The 26,425-nt window shown below is 45.2% G+C and overlaps 2 protein-coding genes across 12 annotated transcripts in view; one reads left to right on the forward strand and one right to left on the reverse strand.

Moving 5' to 3' along the window:
- On the reverse strand, nucleotides 1-22,661 carry PRUNE1 (prune exopolyphosphatase 1). 5 transcript variants are annotated; one of them, XM_024762819.1, is made up of 10 exons: nucleotides 22,529-22,661; nucleotides 21,987-22,029; nucleotides 21,089-21,902; nucleotides 14,036-14,128; nucleotides 13,279-13,481; nucleotides 11,447-11,631; nucleotides 10,552-10,710; nucleotides 9,152-9,246; nucleotides 6,860-7,018; nucleotides 1-1,868 (listed from the first exon to the last, which is right to left on the reverse strand). In XM_024762819.1, exons 3-10 carry the CDS (start codon nucleotides 21,125-21,127, stop codon nucleotides 1,440-1,442), a joined length of 1,362 nt encoding a protein of 453 aa, XP_024618587.1. In that variant the 5' UTR covers nucleotides 21,128-21,902; nucleotides 21,987-22,029; nucleotides 22,529-22,661; the 3' UTR covers nucleotides 1-1,439. The 5 variants fall into 5 exon arrangements, with proteins under 5 accessions (XP_024618587.1, XP_024618586.1, XP_024618588.1 ...); XM_024762818.1 differs by having other exon boundaries at nucleotides 21,089-22,029; XM_024762820.1 differs by having other exon boundaries at nucleotides 2-1,868; nucleotides 13,279-13,391; nucleotides 21,089-22,029.
- MINDY1 (MINDY lysine 48 deubiquitinase 1) overlaps nucleotides 22,537-26,425 on the forward strand; it is a 9,172-nt gene continuing 5,283 nt past the window's right edge. The window contains exons 1-4 of one of the 7 annotated variants that reach the window (XM_024762812.1): nucleotides 22,537-22,644; nucleotides 22,746-23,128; nucleotides 24,942-25,097; nucleotides 25,440-26,251. In XM_024762812.1, the coding sequence (XP_024618580.1) occupies nucleotides 25,799-26,251 (453 nt within the window). In that variant the 5' untranslated portion in view covers nucleotides 22,537-22,644; nucleotides 22,746-23,128; nucleotides 24,942-25,097; nucleotides 25,440-25,798. Of the gene's footprint in view, nucleotides 23,276-24,941; nucleotides 25,098-25,439; nucleotides 26,252-26,425 lie in introns of all 7 variants that reach the window. The other 6 variants (XM_024762811.1, XM_024762813.1, XR_003005672.1 and 3 more) reach the window with 6 other exon arrangements.

A 26,425-nucleotide genomic window follows, 5' to 3' on the forward strand; every position in this document is an offset into this window, starting at 1 on the left:
AACAGGAAAAAAGTATTTAATACTTTAACAAAATGCAAAATCAAAGTACCCAAGTTACAAAACATAAATTCCTTTGGTTCAGTAATCATGCCACTATTTTACCTTCCAATGGCTACAAACATCCCCTCAAAGTGAAGTCAGTTTCCCTCATATGAAGACATCATGCCAAAACCATCACATACCCCACTGTTCAGCGAAACTGCTGAAAACTTACAGGGAACAGAGCTGTGGGGTAGGAAAAGGGGGAACAGGTTGGTCTGAAGAGAAAAGGGAGACTCTACACATGCAGAACAAGTCAGTGGAAGGGAGCTCTTTGCTGGGTCACTATGGTATGAATCATACCCCTGTACATGCTACATGAGGCTGAGTACCTTGGTACAATCACAAATAAACAGACAATTCAGTGACCCTGAGCACTCCCAGGGAAAAAGAAACAAACAAAAAACCAGAGAAGCAGAGGCAAGAAAGGACGGTGTGGCAACAGGCAGATCACAGAAACCAGGAAACATCAGTTTTGCAGACGGGGAAATGAGATCTAGAGGAGTGAGTGTCTGGACAAAAGACACACAGTTGATGGCAGTTGGTATGAACTCCGTGTTTCCTTCTACTATGCCCAAGGAGAAAATCAGATGGATAAGAAATCGACAGAGCCAGGGGTCTCATTGTAGTTCTACTGTCTTTTGCGAAGAGTGCCCATGAGGTCTTAAGGCTTTCCCAGGTGTCTCCTGAACTCTCAAGAACCAGGGGGGTCTTCTGGGTCTCTTCAGGGTCCCTGTGGCTCTGAGTCAGAGGGATCCAAAGAAACTGAGAGTCAGGCCAGCTGATCAGGACAGAAGATAATTGCCTCCAATCTGCTCCCAAACTATCCCGAAACAGTCACAATAAGCTCAGAGTAGAAATTTAGCAAACTGGGAATGAGACACCATCACCTAATTGGGGGCAGAAAGAGGAGTGATGGAGGTGAAAATCAACTAAAGGCTAAAAACTGGAAGAAGCTAAAAGTAGGTATTGTGTTCAATAAATACTTGAATTAATAAGAGAATAAATGAACACTGGAGACAATGAATGTTTGGTTCCATAAGAAATACTGGTTCTGTTAAAAAGCCTGACTTAGGGCACTTTTGGGGTACACATTCTTTCTGTGCCACTCTGCTGGAACTGTGTATGTTATCACATCATGACCCTGGCAAATGAAATAGAGGAGAGTCAGTGCAGATTTAAGGAGTTAAATTAAATAATAAAATTTGTTTGATTGGTAGAGATTGTGGGGAAAAGGGAGAATGCCAGCTCAGCTTTCTTTTACTTCTTTCTCCTTCTAGGTTTATGAGAACAGTATACCAGATCCTGGAACACTGAAGACAAAATTGCTGAAACATCTCAAAACATGCATTCAGGGTGGTTCAAGCAACCTCTTTCACTTCCCCCTCCCCTCCCAACAGTCATTTCTTGGACCGGGAGGCAGTGGTAGATTCTGACAGTGAGATCTGACTACATTTCTCAAAGATGACCTCGGCTGAGAATTTCGGCAGCCCCTGATCCAGAGGGCACTCGTCCACCAGGCTGTTCATGGGTGTGGGGGGCAGTGGAGGCTCCTCCTCATCTTGACTCAGTCCAGGAATCAGGGAGTTACCTGCCCTGTCCAATTCCTTGTCTACCTGCTCCCTGGACACACCCTCTGTCTCAGGCTGTCCTGAAGGGATGTTCGTGGAGTCAAAATATGCTGACAGGGCTTCCTGGAGCAGAGGCAGAAGTTTCTTTCGAGAGACCTGGGTGTTGCCTTGAAGATAGGTTTGGAGGTTAGGGTGGATGCTTGGGGCAGGGGTCAGCTTCAGGGACGGAGCGTGGGAGCGTTCCAGGACTCCACAGACCTAAAAAGGAGACAAGATGGGGAGGTGGTATATAAGGTGGTGAAGCAAAAAGCTGAGACTTCTGAGAGACTTCTCTTATAGAGGATAAAAAATATATATATTTTTTTTTTTTTTTTTGGCAGTATGCAGGCCTCTCACTGTTGTGGCCTCTTCCATTGCGGAGCACAGGCTCCGGACGTGCAGGCTCAGCGGCCGTGGCTCACGGGCCCAGCCACTCTGTGGCATGTGGGATCTTCCCGGACTGGGGCACGAGCCCGTGTCCCCTGCATCGGCAGGCAGACTCTCAACCACTGCACCACCAGGGAAGCCCCAAAAAATATATTTTTAAAATTAAGTCATCTAGGGTTGTTTTATTGCTTGCAACAGAGGCACATCAACTAATACACACAGTATTTTAGAAACAGAAGAAACACTTGAGATGATATATTCCATTTTATTCATAAGTAAACCAAAGCCCAGAGAGATTATGTGCCTTGAATGTAGATGATGGTAGAGTCTGAACCAGAACCTGGGACTCCCACCTCCTCGAATATTGTTATTTGCAAGGGTATTCCTGTGCTCAAAAACTTGAACTCTATCCTTAGCTGAGATGGGACAAGCATCTACTATATTGAGGTCAGGAGAAGAATACAGGCAGAAAGAATAAATAGATCAAGTTGGGGTGGGAAGTATGCCAAGCATCGCGCCATGTCTGGCCATTTTCAAATATTAATTTCCTCATTTAATCCTCACAACTACCTTACAGGTTGGTATTACTGTTACCCTCATTTACAGGTAGGGAAACTGAGGCTTAGATTAGGTAACTTGCCGAAGGTCAAGTTTATTTTGTTTCTGTTTTTTTAAAAGTTTATTTATTTTTTATACAGCAGGTTCTTATTAATTATCTATTTTATACATATTAGTGTCTATATGTCAATCCCAATCTCCCAATTCATCCCACCACCACCCCGCCCCTGCTGTCCCCTCTTGGTGTCCATACGTTTGTTCTCTACATCTGTGTCTCTATTTCTGCCTTGCAAACCAGTTCATAACATTTGGAGTTTATTTTTGTGTATCGTGCTAGGAAGTGTTCTAATTTCATTGTTTTACATGTAGCTGTCCAGTTTTCCCAGCACCACTTATTGAAGAGACTGTCTTTTCTCCATTGTATATCTGTGCCCCCTTTGTCATAGATTAGTTGACTGTAAGTGCTCAGGTTTATCTCTGGGATTTCTATCCTGTTCCATTGATCTATATTTGTTTTTGTGCCAGTACCATATTGTCTTTTGGCTGCGTTGGGTCTTCATTGCTGCGTGTGGGCTTTCTCTAGATGTGGCACGTGGGGGCTACTCTTCGTTGTGGTGCACGGGCTTCTCATTGTGGTGGCTTCTCTTGTGGCAGAGCACAGGCTCTAGGCGTGTTGGCTTCAGTAGTTGTGGCACATGGGTTCAGTAGTTGTGGCTTGTGGCCTCTAGAGCACAGGCTCAGCAGTTGTGGTGCACGGGCTTAGCTGCTCTGTGGCATGTGGGATCTTCCCGGAGCAGGGATCAAACCCTGCACTGGCAGATGGATTCTTTTTTTATTTACTTATTTTTTCTTATTAGTCATCCATTTTATACACATCAGTGTATACATGTTGATCCCAATTTCCCAATTCACCACATCACAACTCCCACCCCCCACTGCTTTCCCCCTTTGGTGTCCACACGTTTTTTCTCTACTTCTGTGTCTCAATTTCTGCTCTGCAAACCAGTTCATCTGTACCATTTTCTAGGTTCCACATATGTGCGTTAATATACGATATTTGTTTTTCTCTTTCTGACTTACTTCACTCTGTATGACAGTCTCCAGATGCACCTACGTCTCTACAAATGACCCGATTTCATTCCTTTTTATGGCTGAGCAATATTCCATTGTATATATGTACCACATCTTCTTTATCCATTCATCTGTCAATGGGCATTTATGGCAGGTGGATTCTTAACCACTGCTCCACCAGGGAAGTCCCTCATTTCTAGTTTTATTGAGTCCTCTCCCTCTTTTCTTGATGAGTCTGGCTAAAGGCTTATCAATTTTGTTTATTTTCTCAAAGAACCAGCTTTTAGTTTTATTGACCTTTGCTATTGTTTTCTTTGTTTCTATTTCATTTATTTCTGCTCTGATCTTTTTCTTTCCTTCTACTAACTTTGGGTTTTGTTTGTTCTTCTTTCTCTCCTTTATGTGTAAGTTTAGATTGTTTACTTGAGATTTTTCTTGTTTCTTGAGGTAGGATTGTATTGCTATAAACTTCCCTCTTAGAACTGCTTTTGCTGCATCCCACAGGTTTTGGATCGTCATGTTTTCATTGTCATTTGTCTCTAGGTATTTTTTGATTTCCTCCTTGATTTCTTCAGTGATCTCTTGGTTATTTAGTAACGTATTGTTAAGCCTCCATGTGTTTGTGTTTTTTATGTTTTTTTCCCTGTAACATTTCTAATGTCATATAGTGTTGTGGTCGGAAAAGATGCTTGATATGATTTCAATTTTCTTAAATTTACCGAGGCTTGATTTGTAACCCAAGGTGTGATCTATCCTGGAGAATGTTCTGTGTGCACTTGAGAAGAAAGTGTAATCTTCCTGTTTTCAGATGGAATGTCCTATAAATATCAATTAAATCTATCTGGTCTATTGTGTCATTTAAAGCTGTGTTTCCTTATTAATTTTCTTTCTTTCTTTTTTTTTTTTGCTGTACGCGGGCCTCTCACTGTTGTGGCCTCTCCCGTTGCGGAGCAGAGGCTCTGGACGCGCAGGCTCAGCGGCCATGGCTCACGGGCCCAGCCGCTCCGTGGCATGTGGTATCTTCCCAGACCGGGGCACGAACCCGTGTCCCCTGCATCGGCAGGCGGACTCTCAACCACTGGGCCACCAGGGAAGCCCCCTTATTAATTTTCTGTCTGGATGATCTGTCCACTGGTGTAAGGAAGGTGTTAAAGTCGCCCACTATTATTGTGTTACTGTAGATTTTCTCTTTTATAGCTGTTAGCATTTGCCTTATGTATTTAGGTGCTCCTATGTCGGGTGCATATATATTTATAATTGTTATATCTTCGTCTTAGATTGATCCCTTGATCATTATGTAGTGTCCTTCCTTGTCTCTTGTAACAGTCTTTATTTTAAAGTCTATTTTATCTGATATGAGTATTGCTACTCCAGCTTTCCTTTGATTTCCATTTGCATGGAGTATCTTTTTTCCATCCCCTCACTTTCAGTCTGTATATGTCCCTAGGTCTGAAATGGGTCTCTTGTAGACAGCATATATATGGGTCTTGTTTTTGTATCAATTCAGCGAGCCTGTGTCTTTTGGTTGGAGCATTTAATCCATTCACATTTAAGGTAATTATCTATATGTATGTTCCTATTACCATTTTCTTAATTGTTTTGGGTTTGTTTCTGTAGGTCCTTTTCTTCTCTTGTGTTCCCCACTTAGAGAAATTCCTTTGGCATTTGTTGTAGAGCTGGTTTGGTGGTGCTGAATTCTCTTAGCTTTTGCTTGTCTGTAAAGCTTTTGATTTCTCCATCAAATCTGAATGAGATCCTTGCCGGATAGAGTAATCTTGGTTGTAGGTTCTTCCCTTCCATCATTTTAAATACATCGTGCCACTCCCCTGTGGCTTGTGGAGTTTCTGCTGAGAAATCAGCTGTTAAGCTTACGGGAGTTCCCTTGTATGTTATTTGTCATTTTTCCCTTGTTGCATTTAATAGTTTGTCTTTAATTGTTGTCAGTTTGATTACTATGTGTCGCCAAAGGTCAAGTTTGAATGAAACAAAGCTGATACTTGAACTCAGGTCTGTTATCAGAGCTGGTGTTCTAAATTACTATATTATACTATTTCTAACACAGGAGGAAGAGAGGAAATGGTAGGGCAGACCGTGAAAAGAGGACTACCATTTTCCAGCACAGAGGAAGCCTGGGCAATGGTAGAGTTATCAGATACCTACAGAGTTCCAGAGGGACCATGGCAGGGAGAAGAAGGGGAGATTTAGGAAGGTGGGGAGAGGTACTTCGTATGGTCAAAGCACCCTTTCCTTCATGACATGATTAGTAAGAGAGCATTGTGCCCAGCAATGAACCTTACATATAATATTATGTTTAATGATTACATCACACTAATTAGTAGGTGGTAATATGACATTTACAGAATCAGAAGTCAACTGACTTGCCTTTGGTCAAAGAGCAAGTAAGTGGCAAATCTGGGACAGAAAAGCCTATATATCTGCCTTTATATAGGCTGTAGTTCTTTCCACAATGCCAAACTACTTTCCACTGAATGAAATTACATTTGCTTCCTGGAGGAGAAGATAAAGACAAAGAGAGGTGGGAAGGGGCAGACATGCCTTTCATGCACAAAAAAGATTATCCAGCTGTATTCAGACCAGTCTTCAGCAGTCCTCGCTGCTAAGAAATCCGAAGAATCCCTGGACTGCCTTAAGTCCACTTTTAAATTCTTCCCTGGGCTTATCAGTAACCAACAGAGGAAAAGAAAGGGAGGAGGTGGGAAAGGTGGCTAAATGGAAGATCAGGGAAAAAAACCAAACCTGCTCCTAGACCACTTCTCTACAGAGTTAGCACAAACTGCTTAAGTAGTAGAAAAGGTTTCTCATCTGTTTCCAATTTTCAAGGCAATAAGGTAAAAAGAAAGGAATTGATTTTCAGGGGTGAGGAATTAATGCTTAAACCAAGAATCTAGTTTTAACTCCAGATTTACAACACGTCCTTTTAACCTGATTTTAATTTCTTTTAAGCAGGAATTGTGTCTCCAATTCTCTTTGGAATCTCCCTTTCTCAACAAGAGTATGATTAAGGATATTCACACATAGAGAGAATGGAAAAAAGCGGGTAGTGGAGATTCTGGAAACAGATCAAGGACCTCTGGATAAATACAAGAATGAAGGAGAGGTCTTTATAGCACAGGACAGTGCGTACAGGCAGAACTCTGTAGGGTCCTCAGGCTGGAGAAGGGACAGGGACTCACCGTCACTCGGAGTGCTGTGTGGGGACAGAAAACTGCCAACTGCCGCACCGGCTCATTGCAAGTGTTGAAAAAGATAGTCATGGCGACCAGGGCATCATAGCTGTGAGCCTGGCAGAAGGCATGGAGATCTGCAATGAGGCCAGACCTCTGCAGAAAGGCCTAAAACAGAAGAAATGGACAGGGATGAGGGCTGCCGCTGGATCCTCATTATCACCCTCAACAGAAGATGCTTATGAAGGGTTTCTTTGCATGTTAACCTGGGACTTGTACTCCATAAAAAAGGTATCTAATGTTTACTCTGTGCTGTTTATGTGCTGGAAGGCAATATATAGAATGAGGAGAATGAGCCTTTCTATGAGGTCATTCTATGAGCCTCACAGAATGAGGCTTTGGGTTTAGACAGAATTGGTTTGAAAATCAGCTGTGTTACCTATCAGCTATATGATCAAGGATCCCTGGACTTAAGTTTCCTCATCTGTAAAATGAGGATAAATCATTTACCAAACTTGATTGTTTTAAGAATTAAAAAATGATAATGGGGCTTCTCTGGTGGCACAGTGGTTGAGAGTCCGCCTGCTGATGCAGGGTACACGGGTTCGTGCCCCGGTCCGGGAAGATCCCACATGCCGCGGAGCAGCTGGGCCCGTGAGCCATGGCCGCTGGGCCTGCACGTCCGGAGCAACGGGAGAGGCCACAACAGTGAGAGGCCCGTGTAATGCAAAAAAAAAAAAAAAAAAAAATGTACGTAATGTGCCTGGTATGTCCAAGGCTATCCTGCTCTTACAATCAATCAAGCAAGGTCTTTGCCTTGAGGATATTTTTATTCTAAAACAGAACAATGGCGCATACAAATAAGTACAGACACATGACAACTCCGTCCTTGGCTCTTCATTCTTTGTCTATCTATCTATATTCTTCTCCAAAATCTCACGCAGTATTTCCTCCAATGAATAATACCACCAGCTGCTTTAGATCAGGCTTTTCTTTATCCTTAGCATTTCTAATGTGTCAATTTGTACTATGATTATGGTACTCTGGCAAGCCTTTTGTGTTCTTATGTTTGGTTACAAAACTAGGTTATAAGTAGCAAGGGAAGAGGCCATGCTATTCTGTTTCAGTTAATTATTTAGTAAAAATTTTTACATGTTATTTAGGAGAAAGCTGTGCAGTCTATGAGAGTACATGTTCAGATCAGATGAGTGATTTAAACCAATAAGATATGGAGCCAGGTATTAAAATACCACTATCAGAGTTATATTCCTTCACCCATTCGACAAAATTCATCGAGCATCCACTATGCGCCAGGCATTGTCAAAGGTGCTGGAGATACAGCAGAAACAAAAGAAATAGGGTCTCTGCTCTGGTGGAGCTGATAAACTAGCAGAGGAATACAGACAATAAACAAGGAAACCACGAAACATGATTATTTCAGTGTGCTACGTGCTATGAAGAAAACAAAATGGGAATTCCCTGGCAGTCCAGTGGTTAGGACTCCATACTTCCACTGCAGGGCGCCTAGGTTCAATTCCTGGTCAGGGAACTAAGATCCCACAAGCTGCATGTACAAAAAAAAAAAAGTAATATTTAGAGATTTTTGAGCATGGAGGATATTACTTTAGTTAGGGTGGTCAGGAAAAACCTCCTGAAAGAGAAGACACCTGAGCTAAGTCCTGAATGAAAAGAAGGAGCCAGCTCTGCAAAAGGAGTGCAAAGGCTCTGAGTTGAGAGCTAAGAGTAAACTTAATGGTTCTGAAAAACAGAAAGAAAACTGGGGTGGCTACAGTACTGTGAGTGTAGGAATGGGGCTGGAATGAAGAAGTCAGAGAAAAGGACAAAGGCCTGATAAAGGAGGGCCCTATAAACCACTGTAAGGCCTTTAGATTTTATTAGAAGTACAATGAAAAGGCAGTAAAGGGAGGGGGCCAATAGGATCTGACATATCTTTTTTTTTTTTTATCTCAGTTCCCCGACCAGGGACTGAACCCAGACCACAGCAGTGAAAGCGCTGAGTCCTAAACACTAGACCACCAGGTTACTCCCCTGGATCTGACATGTCTTAAAGAGATCACTCTGGCTGCTGTGGGGAGAACAGTTTTCAGGGGTCAAAAGTGGAGGCAGGGAAACCAGCATGGGGGCCATTACAGTAGTGCAGTGAGAGATGATGGACTGTGGAGTAGAGATGGAGAAAAGGAGGGGTAAGATACATTTTGGAGGTGAGCCAGGAGTGAGTGGCAAGGTTACATACAAAACTAAAGGTTTCCTCTCCCACCCACACCTACATCTTGCTCTTACCTCCAAATCCATATATATTGCACTAATGGCCACCTTGGTGCCTTGTCTGGAGATGGTCTTCTGGTCCTTTCTCAGCATCTGCTCTGTGGTCAGTCCTAGAAAGTGGATGTGAGACTAAGGGTGAAACAAGACAACCAAGAGAACCCAGGGTCCCAAGACCAGGAAGGTGAAGACACCAAGACAGGTCAAGGAAGAGGAAAAACACAGCCTCTCTTTGGGGCAATGAACAGGGCTAGTAACTCAGGATGTAATTATATAATAGAAATTTATTTATTCACTTAAAATAATATTTATTTATTTTGGCTGCACCGGGTCTTAGTTGTGGCATGCAGGATCTTCATTGTGGCATGCATGTGGGATCTAGTTCCCCGACCAGGGATCGAACCCGGGCCTCCTGCATTGGGAGCACGGAGTCTTACCCACTGAACCACCAGGGAAGTCCCAATAGAAATTTACTCTAAATAAAAAATTACTTTTGATTACTGGGTCACAATAGGTACCTTTAGAGCAAGGGACTCTGGGGAGAAGGGTAAATGGAAGAAGAGAGGCTTTTACTCCTGATTTTCCCCATTCTGTGTTGTTTTACTTTTCTAAAAGTACAAGCGGGACCTCTCTTTCTTTTTTTTTTTGCGGTATGCAGGCCTCTCACTGTTGTGGCCTCTCCCGTCGTGGAGCACAGGCTCTGGACGCTCAGGCTCAGCGGCCGTGGCTCATGGGCCCAGCGGTTCTGCGGCATGTGGGATCTTCCCAGACCGGGGCACGAACCCATGTCCCCTGTATCGGCAGGCGGACTCTCAACCACTGCGCCACCAGGGAAGCCCTCTTTCTTTTTTTTTAATGTCAACAGGCGGTAGCTGGGTAACAAATCATGGAAGTTTTTTTGTTCTCTTCCTTCGTCCTTTGTATATTCACCCTAAATGTTTCTTCTGCTTCCCTAACCATTTATCTAGATCTCACTCTGATAATTCAGTAGGGTTGGCCCTCTGTACCACGGGCTTCACATTTGCGGATAAGGAGGGCCGACTGTATTCATTATACTATGCCATTTTACGTAAGGGTCTTGAGTATCCGAGGATTTTGGTATCTGTGGGGGATACTGGAACCAATTCCCTGCAGACACCAAGGGATGACTGTATTCCCTCAGCATACTTTATTTATATGTCTGTATTCTCTAATTAGATTAGAAACCTCTGACACTCTTAATATATTCCTTCTCATCCACCCAATAGCCAGGATAGAACAATCCAGTAAATGACTGATTAATTCATGATCAGACTCACACACGTCCTAGCTTCTTTCTGGTATAAAGCTTAAATCATTATGCACGCTCTGAAATTGTTTTGACGGTATTCAAGAACATAATGAACAAGGCTTTTGTCCACCAGTTTAACATTTCATACCTGATATATCAAACTTTGCCTTTTGCAGAGAATCAAAGATATCATTTCTCTTGGGCAGATCTGGGAAGAGGGCCTCTAGATTCTCCACATATTGGTTGTCCTTTAGGGTTGCCTTTCCAATTTTAGGGTCCATGTTCACACAGTCCAGGATGATTGCTCCTGCAGAGAAGGAGGATGGCAGAACTCAAATCCTGTGGCCCTCCATTCCTGACAACTAGAACACACATAACCCTCAAACCAAATGGACACAATACCAAAGGAGACTGTACGGCAACTCACTGAAGACAAAACAAACTAGGACAATGTCCTGAGTAAGACATCCCAAATCCAAACTAAAATGTAGTCAGGGAAATGGGGAAAAGGTAGAAAGGAAGTGTAAATATCTCAATTCTTGGAGATTTTGAAACCTAGTCAGAGAGAGATGATCTCTCTTCCACAGGCCAAATTCCAGTTAGAAGAGATAGTCTAATCCAATTCTCTCTCTCTCTCTTTTTTTTTTAACAAATGGAGAAAATAAGAACAAAAAAGGTTAAGAGATTTGCTCAAGGTCATATAACTACTTCCTGGGCAGAAATGGTATTAGAATTCATTTCCTGCTTCTTTGGCTAGTCCTCTTTCCATTATGCAATGCTACTAATAGGCAGCTTCTAGGTCTGTTGTTCTGAGCTTCCTTTCTGCTTTCTCCAACAAAGTATTCCACAGGCCTTCAAAGGACAAAGTATCCCACAGCCTTTTTAATGCCTAATTGCCCCCTGAAAGAATCCCCGCCTTCATATCTACTAAATGGCTTTGAGAGGGTGTGGTCAGGCTGGAAGAGTCTAGACTTCTCCACTTTCCCTTCTCTGGCATGGGAATAAAGGAACTAATCAGGTCCCAACCCCCAAGCCACCCTCACCATGAAGAAGGGCTGCAGTTTGCCTGTCCAAGATCTCTGGTGCCCCCTGCAGGATTCTCTCGGCCACCAGGGTAGCGCAGGACCCCACCAGCTCAACTGAAACATGGCAGCGAGGGCAGTGTTTCTGATCGATGGGCCGATGGTCTAGCACCTCTGCTACTGCCTCCTCTAAGGCTGCGTCACTCCTGTGTGGGAAATGGGGGAGGTGTGTGGGGGAAAAGAGAAAGAAAGATAGGTAGGGGCACTCCAGCTGCACCTCACTCATGAAGAAAACAGACATCATACGCAGACACTTAGACCTTTGATCACTTCTACCTCTGCCTCACTCCTCTCAGTTCTTCTCTTAAATATTATAACTAAAGCCATCTTTAAACACCGTATAGGTGAATTTGACGAAGTATCTGCTACCAGTATCTCACCCACATATTTGATATCCTTTAGGGTTGTCTTTCCAATTGACACCTGGACACCCAACATCTAAATCTCTCCTGTTCCCTCAATTCACTTAATATCCAAATTTCATGCAGGTCACCTGTGGCTTCTGGCTCAATTCCCATCCATTCCCTCCTTTCCAACCCTCTGCTACTGCCTTATTCTTGGCCCTCAATCTCTCTCATCTGAACTACTCCAATAGTTCCTTAACCAAACGCCTGCTTCCAGTGCCCTCCGAAACTGTCCTCTATAAGACTACCTGAAAGAGCATTTGAAAAATGCAAATTTGGTTCTGCTAGGATCTGGAATAAATAGAATTAACAATAGTTCCCCACTGCTCAAAATAAAGTCTAATCTCCTTGGCAAGGCCTACAAGATCTCCATGATCTGGCCCCTGCCTACCTCTCTAGTCTTATCTTTTTTATGTCCTACTCCTCCCTCATATTTTATGTTCCAGTTATGCAAAACAAACCTCAGTTCTCCCAACTCACCATGCTATTTCATACCTGCCTGCGTTTTGCTAACTACCTCAACTCCTCATTCACCAAGCAAATACCTAGTCTTTCAAGACTGAGATCAAGGATCAACTCCATTAGGAAACCTTTCCTGACACTCCTCTCTACTCCCCTCTTGCATATTTAACCACTCCATCCTTCATGTAACTACTGTCCCCTAGAGTGACGGTCACCACTTACCTCTAACACCCATTACAATGACCTGTTTACCTAGTTCCCTCCTCTGACTGACAACTTCTTGAGAACAGAGATTCTACCTCACCTTCGTCCTCTAAATAGAAGTTTATTAATGAGTGAGTGGATAGATGGATTAGTACCCTTAGGCTGTCCTCTGTCAATGTCCTGCTATAACCAGTGTGCTTAAGGAAAAAATATTCATATTACTATTAGCAGGAGCTAGACACACTTGGGAAGGTCTTGTACTCGTATTGCTTTGTTGGCAGTTTTTTTCCAGTCCTAAATTAGGGATGGGATTATTATAGGTGTATATGTTTGTTAAATAGCATTAAAGAAATATTGCTTTATGGAGGAAATGATGTTGCTAACTTTTTAAAGTTAAAAATGCCGTTGTAACCATTATTCAAAGGTTTCTATTGTAATAAATCTGCCATGATATCTTAAAACAATGATACCAAAGGTAGATTTACAATATTTCTGAGTTATCCTTTAGTTTGAACTCTCCGTGTTTCTATTTCTTTTTATTACTTGTATAACTAGAGAACTGACAATATTTTTTTATTGTCTTTCTATATCTGATATCACCCATCAACTATGCTTAGCCTGTGAGATCCTATGAGAAAACATTCTTTCTTCTACTCTTTAAAAACCTTACTCATCACAGCCCATGGCACATGGTAAGTATCAGCTTAACTTTCTTCCACTTACTTGGGTAAGACATGATGGTCAACAAGGATGAGGGTGAGCTGGCCAGCTTGCTGCAATGCATGGAGGTCAATCTCATCCCGGAAAATCAAGAGGGACTCTGGAATGTGAGTCTTCTGAAGGAAGAAGACATTGTCACCTCGTAGAGGTAGCTCAGAACGTTTTATATTTAAAACTGGCACAAAGACTTCTTCAGCCTCAGTTGTCTAGAGAGGAAAGTGAAAAGAAGGTATGGCTATGTTCTGTAACAGGATAGGAAAAGTCAGTCACAAGACTATTGGGACCAAGGGAGACATGATCTTGGGTAAGTCACTGCCTTCCTCAAAGCCGCAGTTACCCAGTCTTATCAAAATAAAAGCATGACCCTTCCCCTCTCTCCTTCTTGGCAATAGCATGAAGGTCAACAAGACAACTCACGGAAAAGACCTACTTCTAGATGCTGGAGAGAAGGCAATATCAGTCCTCCAGAGCTGACATGGGCATGAGGAACATACACAGATCACTGATACCCATAAGGAATTCAATAGTTAACTGTTTGAATACTGCTTTATAGTTTACAAATTCTTCAAAATACATTTGTTCATTTGATCCTCACAGCAACACTGCAAAATATTATCATTTCAGATTTTATAGTTGGTGACAGGAGACTCAGCAAAGTTAAGAGATCTGACTTACCCAAGGCTAAATGCTGTTAAGTAGCAGAGCTGGGTCTTGAATCCAAATCTTTTCATTTTAAGGCACTCTGTTCCTAGGTACTCACCTTTGCCAGATAAAAAGCCAGGGCGAGAGCTGACACCATGGAGTCCAAGTCACAGGCTTCATTTCCCAGCACAACATGTATGGGTCGGGACTCCTAGAGAGGCAGGAGAGTGGGAAATTAACAAAAGCATCTCCATCCATTTCTGGTTACCTTATTCTCATGTAGGGCTGCACACACATCCTCTCACTGATCTTCACAGAGGAGGTAGGTCATATAATCTTATGGGTCCTCAGTTCATGGATAAGGATATTAGTTAAGAGGGCATAAGTGTTTTAGCTAAGCTTTAAGCATTCCACACATATCTATAGTTAGTGGAAAAGTGCTCCTTCCTCTCTATTACACTGTCTCCTTGAATGTTAACTTTCAGAACAGCAGTAAATCATTCTCTGATTCTTGTGCTTCTCTGGGCACTTGAGGAGAAGTCAAAAGTAAAGCATCTGGGGTAGCTGATGTATTCAAACCATATCAACCCTGGTTTGTACTTTTTTCCCATTTTTAAAATAGGGAAAAGAATCCTTGCATTTCTAAATCACGAGAATAGGTGAACAGACTTTGAAAATAAAGGTAAAAATAAGATCTAGTTCATTATTTAGATATCTAGTCCATGAAAACTCCCCCTACCCAGAGGAGCTTCAACCATAACCAGATATAAACAACACTCTCACACGCAAGAAACAGACACTTTCCCCAGCAGGTTCAGATTAAAGCAAGAACAGTTGCTGCTGCTGCTGGAACTTTTATTTTTAAAGCTTTGAAAAGTTTCTGCTGATAACTCTGAGGAGGGAGGCATATCTGTCGTTATTATTAATCTTGTTCCCTTGCATCTCCCTACCAGAATTTTAAATAAAATTCATTAAAACCTAAAGGTGTTGGGCTTCCCTGGTGGCGCAGTGGTTGAGAGTCCGCCTGCTGATGCAGCGGATGGGGGTTCGTGCCATGGTCTGGGAGGGTCCCACGTGCTGCGGAGCGGCTGGGCCCGTGAGCCATGGCTGCTGGGCCTGTGCGTCCGGAGCCTGTGCTCCATGACGGGAGAGGCCACAGCAGTGAGAGGCCCACGTACCACAAAACAACAACAACAACAACAAAAACACCTAAAGGTGCCCACAATAGCAAAGAGAGGGGTTTTGTTTCAAAATATCTATTGAGTGTGCCATGTATTTAAAAATTTTTTTTTGGCTGTGTTGGGTCTTTGTTGCTGTGTGAGGGCTTCCTCTAGTTGCGGCGAGCGGGGGCTACTCTTCATTGTGGTGCTCGGGCTTCTCATTGTGGTGGCTTCTCTTGTTGTGGAGCATGGGCTCTAGGCGCACGGGCTCAGTAATTGTGGCTCACGGGCTCTAGAACGCAGGCTCAGTAGTTGTGGTGCACCGGCTTTGCTGCTCTGCGGCATGTGGGGTCTTCCCAGACCAGGGATTGAACCCGTGTCCCCTGCATTGGCAGGCGGATTCTTAACCACTGCACCACCAGGGAAGTCCCCCATGTACTGTTCTAATATTTTTACATGCATTAGTTGATCATTTAATCCTCAAAACAACCCAAGGGGTAGGCACTGTAAGAATTATTATTTCATTCCGAGTAGAAGCATTTGGCCAGGTGGAATGAGACTATACAGTCCATGGCTCAGCTTAGGCACAAGGATTCTATCTTACCAGTTTACTTTTGAATTTCTATCTCAGCCTACTTCTGAAAGAGAGGAAGGAATGAGACAAAAGCAACACACTAGTTTCTTGATTTCAGCACTGGGCTGCTGTCCTGTGCATTGCAGGGTGTTTGGCAGCATCCCCCAAACTCCACCCACTAGATGCCAGCAGCCCCTCCAGTCATGACAATCAAAAATGTCTCCAGACTTTGCCAAATATTCCCTGCGGGGCAAAATCACCCCCAGTTGAGAACTACTGGGTTCCAGAAAGGTGAAAATCCACTCTGGCTTCTTCAATCAGGGAAGATTTGCTAGATAGAAGAGTTTAGAAAAGTGGGAAAGGTGTTCAGAGGAATAAAACCTAACAAGGAAGTTTATCAAGTAATGTAACTTTAGGAAAAAAGAGAACCTAGAATCATCTTCCTTGTATTGGCTGTTACCCACTCCCCTCACTTGCCCAGAAAGCCAAAGCCAGAAAGGGACAATTTTAGAAGACTTCTGGTGGCATAAATTGTCCTATCTCGTAACTAGAAAGGTTTTTATTTTTAAACCACCCTCTTCTCCATCTCCTACTCCCATCCCTAGAGAGAAGGACAAAAGACAGAGGTTATCCGTCAAGGTTTTGGGCAAAGGGCCTCTGGGGAAAGTCTGCCCTTGGGTTCTCCCCTGTGCCCATTTCTCTAAGCCTATTTCAAGAGGGTGGCAGCCAAGACCCATTCATACTGAACAGCATGGGAGTGGGAAGATTCTTTTCAATATTAAACTCTTTGCCAACACAATATGAGAATTCTGTACCCAAGACCCAAGGCCTATATTAACTCCTCTGACTTGCAATTCGTCCTCCTGATACCAGAGAAGGCCCCTCTGTTTCCTGGATACCAAGAACTGCCCAGATGGCTGTGGACCAAAGTGGCAACAAAGCACTTGAGATAAGTGGCTGCTGAGATAACTTGATCAGTGAAGCAGTAAGGGAGGGCACCATGTTCTCTAGAGAGGGAACTATACAAACATGAGAGGCCATATGGCCCTGACTCTGGAGAATAAAGGGAAGAGGAACAGAGAAAAGGCAGAGCAAGGGGGAGAGGCCTATTGCTGGGCTTGAAGAGGCCCTCGGAGAATCTTTCCAAAACTCATGTTAGTGCTGTTTCATTCCAAGTGGCAGCCGAATCAGGATCAGTCAGATCCCCAGCACCAAGAGAAGATTAAGCAGAAAAGCAGAAAGTAGGGACCAAATGCAACTTCACGGCTCTGAGGGGAGGAGAAATGACCCCCAGAGGAAGGTGAATGACTAACCCCTTGTGCTCAGTCAAGCTCAGACAGCAAACAAAAGGAGCTAACACAAAAGGAATACTCTGGGACTTTCAGCCAATCTTGGAACAGGAACAACCAAGGGAGGTGGTGGCATTCCTTTCCCCTGTCAGCACCCACCACTACCCCACCATGACTGGTCCATTCGCCACCCACAATACATGATGTGCACATTCCCAGCGCTGTCCTTTGCACTATTTGTTCTTCTCTGTCTGAAATCAGCAGAACTGCCATTTGAAAAGACCACAGACTGGAGCTGAATCTCAGCTCTGTTTCTTGTGGGACTTTGGCCTCGCTAAGCCTCTTTTTCCTCATATAAAAATAAGGAGACTACTGTAACCAATTTCATGAAGTTGTTATGAGGATTAAATGAGATCGCACACAAGAGCCTACTCTCAAGTAGTACAGATGAGCTCCTTTCCGTCTTCTCCTTTCTCTAGCCCTTGCTGTCGTCAAGCCCAACCGCAAGCCCCTTCTCTCTGTGAAGCCTTCCCTGCACCTGGGCCACAGCAGTCCCTTCCCCTGCACTTCCAGCTTCTGGCACTTGGCATTCTCATACAGAACTTAACTACTACCTTAAGGAACTCGCTATCTTTTCATGGGCATGTATCACAAATCCTTAACGTAGCATACAAGTTAGGTGACTATATACTTTGTTGTTCAAACCAGTACACTTTTTTTTTTCTTTTTGTGGTAAGCGGGCCTCTCACTGTTGTGGCCTCTCGCGTTGCGGAGCACAGGCTCAGCGGCCATGGTTCACAGGCCTAGCCGCTCCGCAGCATGTGGGATCTTCCCGGACCAGGGCACAAACCCGTGTCCCCTGCATCGGCAGGCGGACTCTCAACCATTGCGCCACCTGGGAAGCCCAAACCAGTACACTTTTGAGAATGAAAAGGGGTGCAATTAATGATTATGTCTCAATAAACTGACTGTCCTGGGCAAGTCGGGTATATGGATGCCTAACTTACAAGGTACCATTCTCCTCTTTGTTTAGGAAAAACATGTTAACTCTTATCCCCCACCCCATCCCCCACTGGCTGAAAGCACAAGCCTCAGTTTTCTAACCATCAGAGGAAGAGTTCAGGGCAAATATAGCTATACTTAGAGCATGAGGAAACCTGAGCTGCCAATGGAAGAAATACAATCTGAGAGCCACTAGTAGATATAAACTTTTTTTCTTCTTTAAAAAAACCTAGGCCTTCCCTGGTGGCGCAGTGGTTAAGAAGCCGCCTGCCAATGCAGGGGACATGGGTTCGAGCCCTGGTCCGGCTCGAACAAGGTCCCACATGCCGCGGAGCAACTAAGCCCATGCGCCACAACTACTGAGCCTGCGCTCTAGAGCCTGCGAGCCACAACTACTGAGCTTGCGTGCCACAACTACTGAAGCCTATTGCACCTAGAGCCCGTGCTTCACAACAAGAGAAGCCACTGCAATGAGAAGCCCGCACAGCTCCCGCTCACAACTAGAGAAAGCCCGCACGCAGCAACAAAGACCCTACGCAGCCAAAACAAAACAAAACAACCCAAAAAACAAAAACCCACTAGCTGAAATGACTGTATCCTGATGTTCTTTACGGCCTCAACATGGAGTTGGGGGGGAGAGGGGATGGGTTTCAGGGCTGGCAAAGTCAACTACTTCCCTTCCAAGGCTGCATATGGTCTTATGCCTACTCTACAAATTAGTTAATGAGGGAGAAATGAAAAAAGGAGACAAGGAGCCTGAGATAGAGAAGCCTTCCCAGCAGGGAAAATGGGACTGACTGATACTGATGCAAGGACTGCAAATTTCTAAGGATAGTCAGCCACTCCTGATTCCTGCCTCATTCCTGAGAAGTGTAGACAACACAGATTATCCAAAGCTTCTGGATGAACACCTAAACTTGAATGCAGCCCCACCCTGAAGCAAAGATTTTTTTTTCCCCACTAAAAGTGAAAGATGACTCACCATGAATAGGACATTAACTTAAACAGGATTTCTTTTTTTTTTTTTTCTTTGCGGTACGAGGAGGAGGCTCAGTGGCAGGGGCCATGGCTCATGGGCCCAGCTGCTCCTCGGCATGTGGGATCTTCCTGGACCGGGTCACGAACCCATGTCTCCTGCATTGGCAGGCGGACTCTCAACCACTGCGCCACCAGGGAAGCCCAAACAGGATTTCTTTTAAATGGAACAACCTACTATCATTGTGGCAGAGACTGTAGAAAATTTCTCTGGTATCAAATGCTGAAAATATGGTACCAGCAGGAGAGGTGGCTGGGTTATCAGCTGTTTGTCTCGTGTAAAAGGCAAGCATTCACAATTTCCTAAAAGTTATATGTGGTTTAATAGCAACACTCAAACTTAATAGCGTCTCTGTCTAAATCATGTCTTTCTTTACACAAGAAACAACAGTGTGGCCTCTGGGGAATTGGATAGGGAGAAGAAAAAGGATCTTTTTCTTTTTCTAATTTCATATCCTTTTTGTATTAACAGTTTTCCCTATGTACATTTACTACTTCTATAATTAAAAGCAATCTAAATTGTTGGTGTCCACCTGTAAGTCCTGCCACCAGTTCACCCACTAACATTGCTAGAGTCTAATTTTCTCATTTCTCCTGGCCCCGGCCAGGTTGTGTGATAAGAGCGCTAAGATATGACCTCACCTTCACAAGTTCACAAGTTTGGAAAAAGGAAGATATAGATCTTGCTCCTTGGGGGATGAATGCAGACAGACAAAGGTCAGGATATCAGTAATACTGAAAAAAATCCAGTATTTTTCAGCTTCATATTCCTGAGGAAGATATACTCAGATGCTGTAGTCTAGATGCATGCAATGAAATGCTATCTGGTGAGGTTTCAGGTTCAAGGACTCTACCAAATGGTGGAAAACAGACTGGTCATTTGGGTTATCAGGGGGGAAACAAAATCCAACTTCTTGGCCCTTGGAATGTGCCACAAAGACTCTATATTAGTCCTCCAATGAGTTCCCTGTGGTGGAAATCAGAGTTAACCAAAATGAATTGGTCCCAAATTGCCTTATGCATTAAAACAACTTTCCCCAAATTTGTATTTCACAAGGAAAAATTTGGTGTAATTGGTGTTAAAATTGAACTTCACTCCTATTCTTCAGGTGAGGGTATTCATTTACCACAGGAGCTGAGTCTGCAGGAGGAATTCAGTGACTTTCAGGATTTGTTAAAGACCAGAATCTTATCACCCAGGGGAGTTTGTAGAGTTTAAGATATTTAAAAAGGAAACAAAGTCAACCATCTGTCTAGGTTTCTCCAAGGGCAGTGTAACTTGAAGTAGGGGGGGGCCAGGTGGCCTCCTGGAGCCTCTCTCTGGCCAGCTTTTTGCTGCTAACAGGGGATAGCGGCTTAAGGCTGCATGACCAGTCAGCAAGGCTGGGAGATTCCAACTCGCTCAGGGAGTACCAAAAATAAGCCACAAAGCATTCAGGAGTCATGCTTATAGTTTTGATGCCAAACACACTTTGTGCTTATCCAGTCCAGGCCGCGGATTTTTATGTAATTTGTGTGTGTTAAGGCCAATGAAGAAAACTGGAGGCAAAGGAATGCAGGTTGTAGTCAACAGACATGTCGGCTACCACCACTTTTAATTCAGAATGAATTAGGCCCGCCAGACAGAAACCGCCGTTCAGAGGCAACAAAGCCGTGGGCACAGCTTCACTCGTACCCGCGGGGTTCACCTGGAGGCCAGTGGACCCGGGAGGCCTCGTGAGCGGAGAACTGAAAGAGGGGCGGGGAGAAAGGAACAAACACACCTCGCGGCAGGCACAGCTCCGATCCTTTTGACGGAACTGACCCAGAAACTGCGAGCAGCGGCTCAGCGGCAGGACCCAGACCCACAATTCCGCCTCCCCGCTCTCGGGCAGACCCCAAAGGCAGGAGCCCCCAGCTCAGGAGTGGGGTGACTGAGCAGCATTCCCACTCTCAAGGGATAGGTTCTCGTTCCTCACTCCTCAGGCCCCAAGCCTGATCAGATCCCAAGCTCCCACCCCACAATTCCGCGTTCCCTCCACATAGACCCTCGGGGCTCCCCAGGTCCCACATCTTTGTCCTTCCGGGACCCCAGGATCCATTCCTTACGATTACAGACAGGGGTCCGTTACCTGCAGAGCAACTCGACAACCCTGCAGATAGTCCTCCATGGTGAAGCTCAAGATGTGCCACTGCCCCTCGCCGCGGAGAGGTTAACTGGCGAATGAGCCCCGCCCCGGGTTCAGGGGCTTGCGACGAGTCGGGAGGTGGGACTCGAACCCACCACACCGCGACTCGGCCCCGACCCCGGGAGGAAGTGCGTAAGCAAGGGCCCCGGGAGTCCGACGTCGCCCCGCCCCCAGCGGCGGAGGCCGAGTTCTGCGCCCAGGGACTCACGGGAGGAGCGAAGTGGGGGCCGGAGGCGCGAAATGGGGCGTGGTGCAGGGCGTCCTGGGAAGTGTAGTCTCGAAGCGCCAAAATGGCCCCAAGAATTGAGGGAAGGAGAATTTTCTGAGATCACAGTGTATATGTGTCGCATAACCTATCTTTGTGGCATCTGAACTTTCCCTCTTGAGTCAGGCTAAGTATAGCATCTTTCCATATATTACACCGCCCATCTGGTTGACATCTTAAATTACACTGGGCAAAAACAGCTCCTCATCTCTCTCTCGAATTCTCTTCCTTACCAAACTGACAAACTGCCACCAATTGCATGATTATACATGTTATAAAAACATTAGAGTAGTCTTGACCGCTCTTCTTTACTTAATACCTACGGTCTCTCGCCAACTCCTGCTGCTTCTTTACTGTAGCCTGTTTTTTTTCTACAGCGTCGGCAAATGTCTCATTCTTTTCCTGGACTGTTGTAACCTGGGTTCTTTGCTCCTTGCCTCCCTCATTGTTCCAACTGCTCTTTCAGCCTTCGGAGTTGCTTGAAGTTTCATCCTGCGGCAGCCAAGTAGAGCTTGGAGGGCCCTTCAGAACGTAGAGTAGGGTTCCAACCTCCTTTTTTTTTTTTTTTTTTCCAACCTCCTTTAACTGCCACCTTCCAGCCCCAGGGTAGTGCAGAGTACTGCAAATAAAGGTATTCTCATCATCAAATGTTCTCCTCTTTATTAATCCATCCCTTTATTTCCTACCACCAGCCTCACACCAGCTTTCCCTGCTCCCCAAGCTAGGAATTGAGAGGAGGTGACAGATGAGAAGCTGTGGCCCGTGGTGGGAACAAGGACTAGAGCACAGGGGTATTGGATCTCCTGCTTGCTCAGCTGGTTTTCTCCCTGCTGCACTCTTCCCAGAGCCTGGGGCTTCTTCCACACCTTCTTCTGCACTACCCAGGCACAGCCCAACCGGTTTCATTTCTAGACTAAAAAAATGATTCATTAAGGACTTGGAAAGGATCGGGATTTTTTCACTTTAAATGAATAAATATGGAAATATCACGCTCTTTGGCTCTGCTTCTTTGGATCCAGGGCAAAGGACTGCCATGCCCGGAGAGATCCAACAAGCTGCTGCTGTCCAGCCCTGCTCCTCCCCACTTAGCAAGGGCCCTTGCTCTTCCTTATTCTCACCAGAGAGGCACAAGTGCTCCGTCCCTTCCAGCGGCAGGCGGAGGGAAGAGAAAGGGTCTGTTGTTTTTCTCTCCCTGTTTCTCTCCCTCACTGCTGATCACCAAGCTGCTGACCAGGTCAGAAAGCCCTAATGGAAATCCTCCAGTGCTGAGCAGGCTCCTCCTCCTTTGGGGAGCTTGTCCTTGACTGATTTTTCTTTGTCCTGATGGGAAAAAAGAGAGAGAGAGAAAGAAGAAAAAAGAAAACCCACAAACTTCCTTTGAAAACCAGCTTGTAGACAGGGCCTGGAGCGCACGCCCTGGACTCGGCGACTCAGAAATCCCGAAGACGCTCTGAGCGACCTGGGAGCACCTGGGCTGCACCCCTGTCTGCCTGCACCCTCCTCCAGTGCCCCCCGGTCGTGGGCGTGAGTCCGGAAGTAGCCACAATCCAGCCAGGACCGCCGCTCGTAAACCTGGGTAAACCTGTATAAGCTCTGGCGTTGACAGCTGGAAGGCAGCTGGGACTGTGGCGGCGCCCCTCCCTGTACCCACCTCCGCCATCGCATTGCCAGAGTTGAACCCCCCTTCTAGGTCCTGGAACAGCACCCACTTCTGTAAGGTAAAAACTGTTTTAACCATTTCCTTCGCCTTTTCTCCTAACCCCCACTGCTCTTTTTCCTCTCCAGCTCTGGCGAGGTGACACTGGCTGTCCTTCCACCTTGGGTCTCTATAAGTCTGGATTTCGAGAGGAGCTCAGGCAGAAGGAGTACGTAAAAGAGATGCTGCTTGGTCCCTACACTTCCTCCTTTTAATGACACCTTCCCCCTCTCCCTTGCTAGCAAGTAGACAGCGCACTGTGGTTGCCTTATTCTGAGGGGAAAATCTAAATCATTAGTTGCATGAAGATTTGGGTCAGACTGAGAGGGAGATTAGAGTGGGACAGTCAGGCACTTGAGGGGAGAGTAAAGTTCCTGGGGAGCCAGGGCAGGGGACACGGGTGTCTTCTTGAAGCTACATACCCGGTTTATATGCTTCTTCCAACTTTTATATGCTTCTTCCAACTTTTGGCTATTTACTGCCTCTGGCTATAGGGAGGGTCCAGGGCTCTTTTGACTCCCTTACCCGCCACCAGAGGATAATTCCAGCTGGAGAGAAAGTGTAGGACTTGAGTTAAGAAAAGAGGAAAAGCATGAAATCCTGATTTGTTTGAGAACCTATGAGTCTCAGAGTCTCTCCTGCTCTGAAATACTCCATTATGCCCAACCCACCAGGCATGCCCCCTGTAGAGTGGAACTCCTCCATCACACTTCTGGCCCCTCTTCTGAAGACTTAGCCCACTTAGCTTTTTGCCCAGATTCTCTGAGACCCAGCTCCCTCTGGTATCCAGCTCCTGGATACCACTGGCCTGGCCAGCTAGTGGCCCAACCCCTGCTTAATTATTGATCATTTCTGGCATTGGACAGAAAAGCTAAGAAATAAGCGCTGTTTTTCTCCAAGCTTTTAAAAAAGTGTCCCAGGCTCTGGTTTCTGCTTCTAAGGCTCATCCTAAGTGTCATTTGGGAAGGGAGGAAAAAAGGAGAGAGAGGGAAAAAAAAGCCTAAGGCCTGCAGGCAATTTTTGCTGCTATGATTCGAAATCAACAACATGTAAATGAGATGCAGCTAGCATAAATTATATTTGAATCGGGAGGATGATCAATCTGGGTGACTAGGCTTATTTCGGTAACTTTTCTGTTCCTCAACTTCACCCCCCAGGCTTTACCCTAGCCCTAAATTCCTGCCGGATTACAAAAGGAAGCATAGTCTCAGGTTAGGCGGAAGCAAGAGAAAAGATTTCTTTTCTCAAGTTTAATTTTACTTGAATTAAAAAAGTTTAAAAATTTTAAAAAAATTTAAAAAATTAAAAAAAAAATTTTAAACTTTTCTCAAGTTTAATTTCTCCCCCTTTCTCACCCTGATCAAGGGGGTGAGGGGAGTAAGGAGGTTGAAGGGAAATGTTTTCCAGGGGGCAGGGTTTGTGGCTTTTTATTGTCTACGATCCATGGTGTTAATTAAATGTCTATGCTTAGTGCTGGTAGAGAGCGGGTTAAACAGGTCCAGAGTTGACATCTAAAATGACCTAGATGGGAATAGATGGAAAGAACATATGCACGGGTAGAGGAGTGGAGACAGAGCATTTTTTTGTTTTACAGAAATCAATAATCAGTATTTTTATATTCCATGTTGTGGGCAAGAGACTGTCTCTGGGTTTCGGCAGTTTTCGGAGCATAGAGGAACTGAGGAGACGTCGCTATCCCAGCTCCAGCTGTCAAGAGAAGCTTACTGGAAGAATGGGGTCGGGTGGTGTGTGTGTGTGTGTGTGTGTGTGTGTGTGTGTGTGTGTTTTGTACGTCTAATCTGAAATTACTTATCAGAACTGATCTCTGATTCAAGTCCCCAGGGCCTGCATTTCCCCTCTCCAGCCTACAGGAAGCTCCTCCCAGGATCTTTTTGTTGTGGTTTGCGATTGTGTAAATCTGGAGTTGTGAAGGTGGAGTCCTTTGAGGAGAAGGACTTCTTTCTCACCAGTGTTTCGCCTTCAGGTGCATGGTATTGACTCTCTTTATTCTTCACCCCAAGCACTATATGACTGTTCATCTTTTTGCCCTTGGGATGAGGCAGAGAGAAGATGGCCCTAAAGATATAAGCCATGTGTGCTCAGGGTGCTTCCTGAAGAGCCAAGGGACAGGGTTCGGGTAGGGCAGAGGAATTACTCTCATTCTGGCTATGGTGGGGTTTACTGACATGATGCCTATTACAGGGTGAGCTAAAGATCACTGTATTAATAATCATTAGTACAGTTTTAACATTTCTTTCTCCATCTCTTTTTCTTCTTTCTCCTTTTACCCGCCCTTTCTGTCTTGTCTCCATTCCTTGTCCTTCCTGTTTCAGGGAAGCTGACGCCACCCAATGTCTTCAATCCCACCGGAATCATCCCCCCCAAGCCTGAAAGTCCTGTACCCTCGTTGGTCCTATCTGGTCACAGCAAGTTAGAGGTGAAAGAGCCCGGCCTGGGGCCCTTCTGTTGACCCCAAAGTTGTACTACCTGTAGCCAGGAGTGGCCAACAGACGCTAACCGAGCCTTCTGCACTACATTCCTTTTCCAAGATTTTTCTGGCTCTATTTGCGTTCCAGCCCAATGATTTCCTTCTTATTGGATCGTTCTCTCTTTTGCATATCAAGCCTTGATTAAGCCCAGTCCCTGAGGACAATAAAGTCCTTTGGTGCCCCTCAGTTGACCCCTCCTGACCATGGAACACCATCAGCCTGAGCATCCAGTCCGTGGTGAGGCCAGGACTGCGGAAGTGGTCAGCCCTGAAAACCATGAGGTCCTGTCAGAACCCAGTGAGCCCCCTCAGGACAAGGATGCCGAAGAGGCTGATGGGGCAGCTGGAGAACAGGAGCCAGTAGATGAAGCTTTGCTGCCAGCCCAGGGCCAGGATAACCTCGAGTCCCCTCCACCTGATGCTAGCTCAAGCCAAGAAGGGCCAGCCCAGGGGACACAGCCTGAGGTAGAGACAGTGGGGGCCTGCTCCTGGCCCCAAGAACTTCCCCAGTCCCCCAGGGCCCGACAACCTGAGCTAGACTTCTACTGTGTAAAGTGGATCCCCTGGAAGGGAGAACGGACACCCATCATCACCCAGAGCACTAACGGCCCTTGCCCTCTCATCGCCATCATGAACATCCTTTTTCTTCAGTGGAAGGTAAGAGAGAGCTTGGATGGGGGCTCAGAAAACCTTGATCATTCTGATTTTCTCAAGCCAAACTTTCCAGATTATTCTTCCTATTTCTGCAGCTTGAACAAATGAGATAAGATATTCGTTAAAAATGAAACAAAACAATGATCTGTCCTACTCCTCTGTCTTCTACTGTCTAGC

The sequence above is a fragment of the Neophocaena asiaeorientalis genome, unplaced genomic scaffold (genome assembly GCF_003031525.2).
Source record: "Neophocaena asiaeorientalis asiaeorientalis breed wild unplaced genomic scaffold, Neophocaena_asiaeorientalis_V1.1 scaffold167, whole genome shotgun sequence".
Lineage (NCBI taxonomy): Eukaryota > Metazoa > Chordata > Mammalia > Artiodactyla > Phocoenidae > Neophocaena > Neophocaena asiaeorientalis.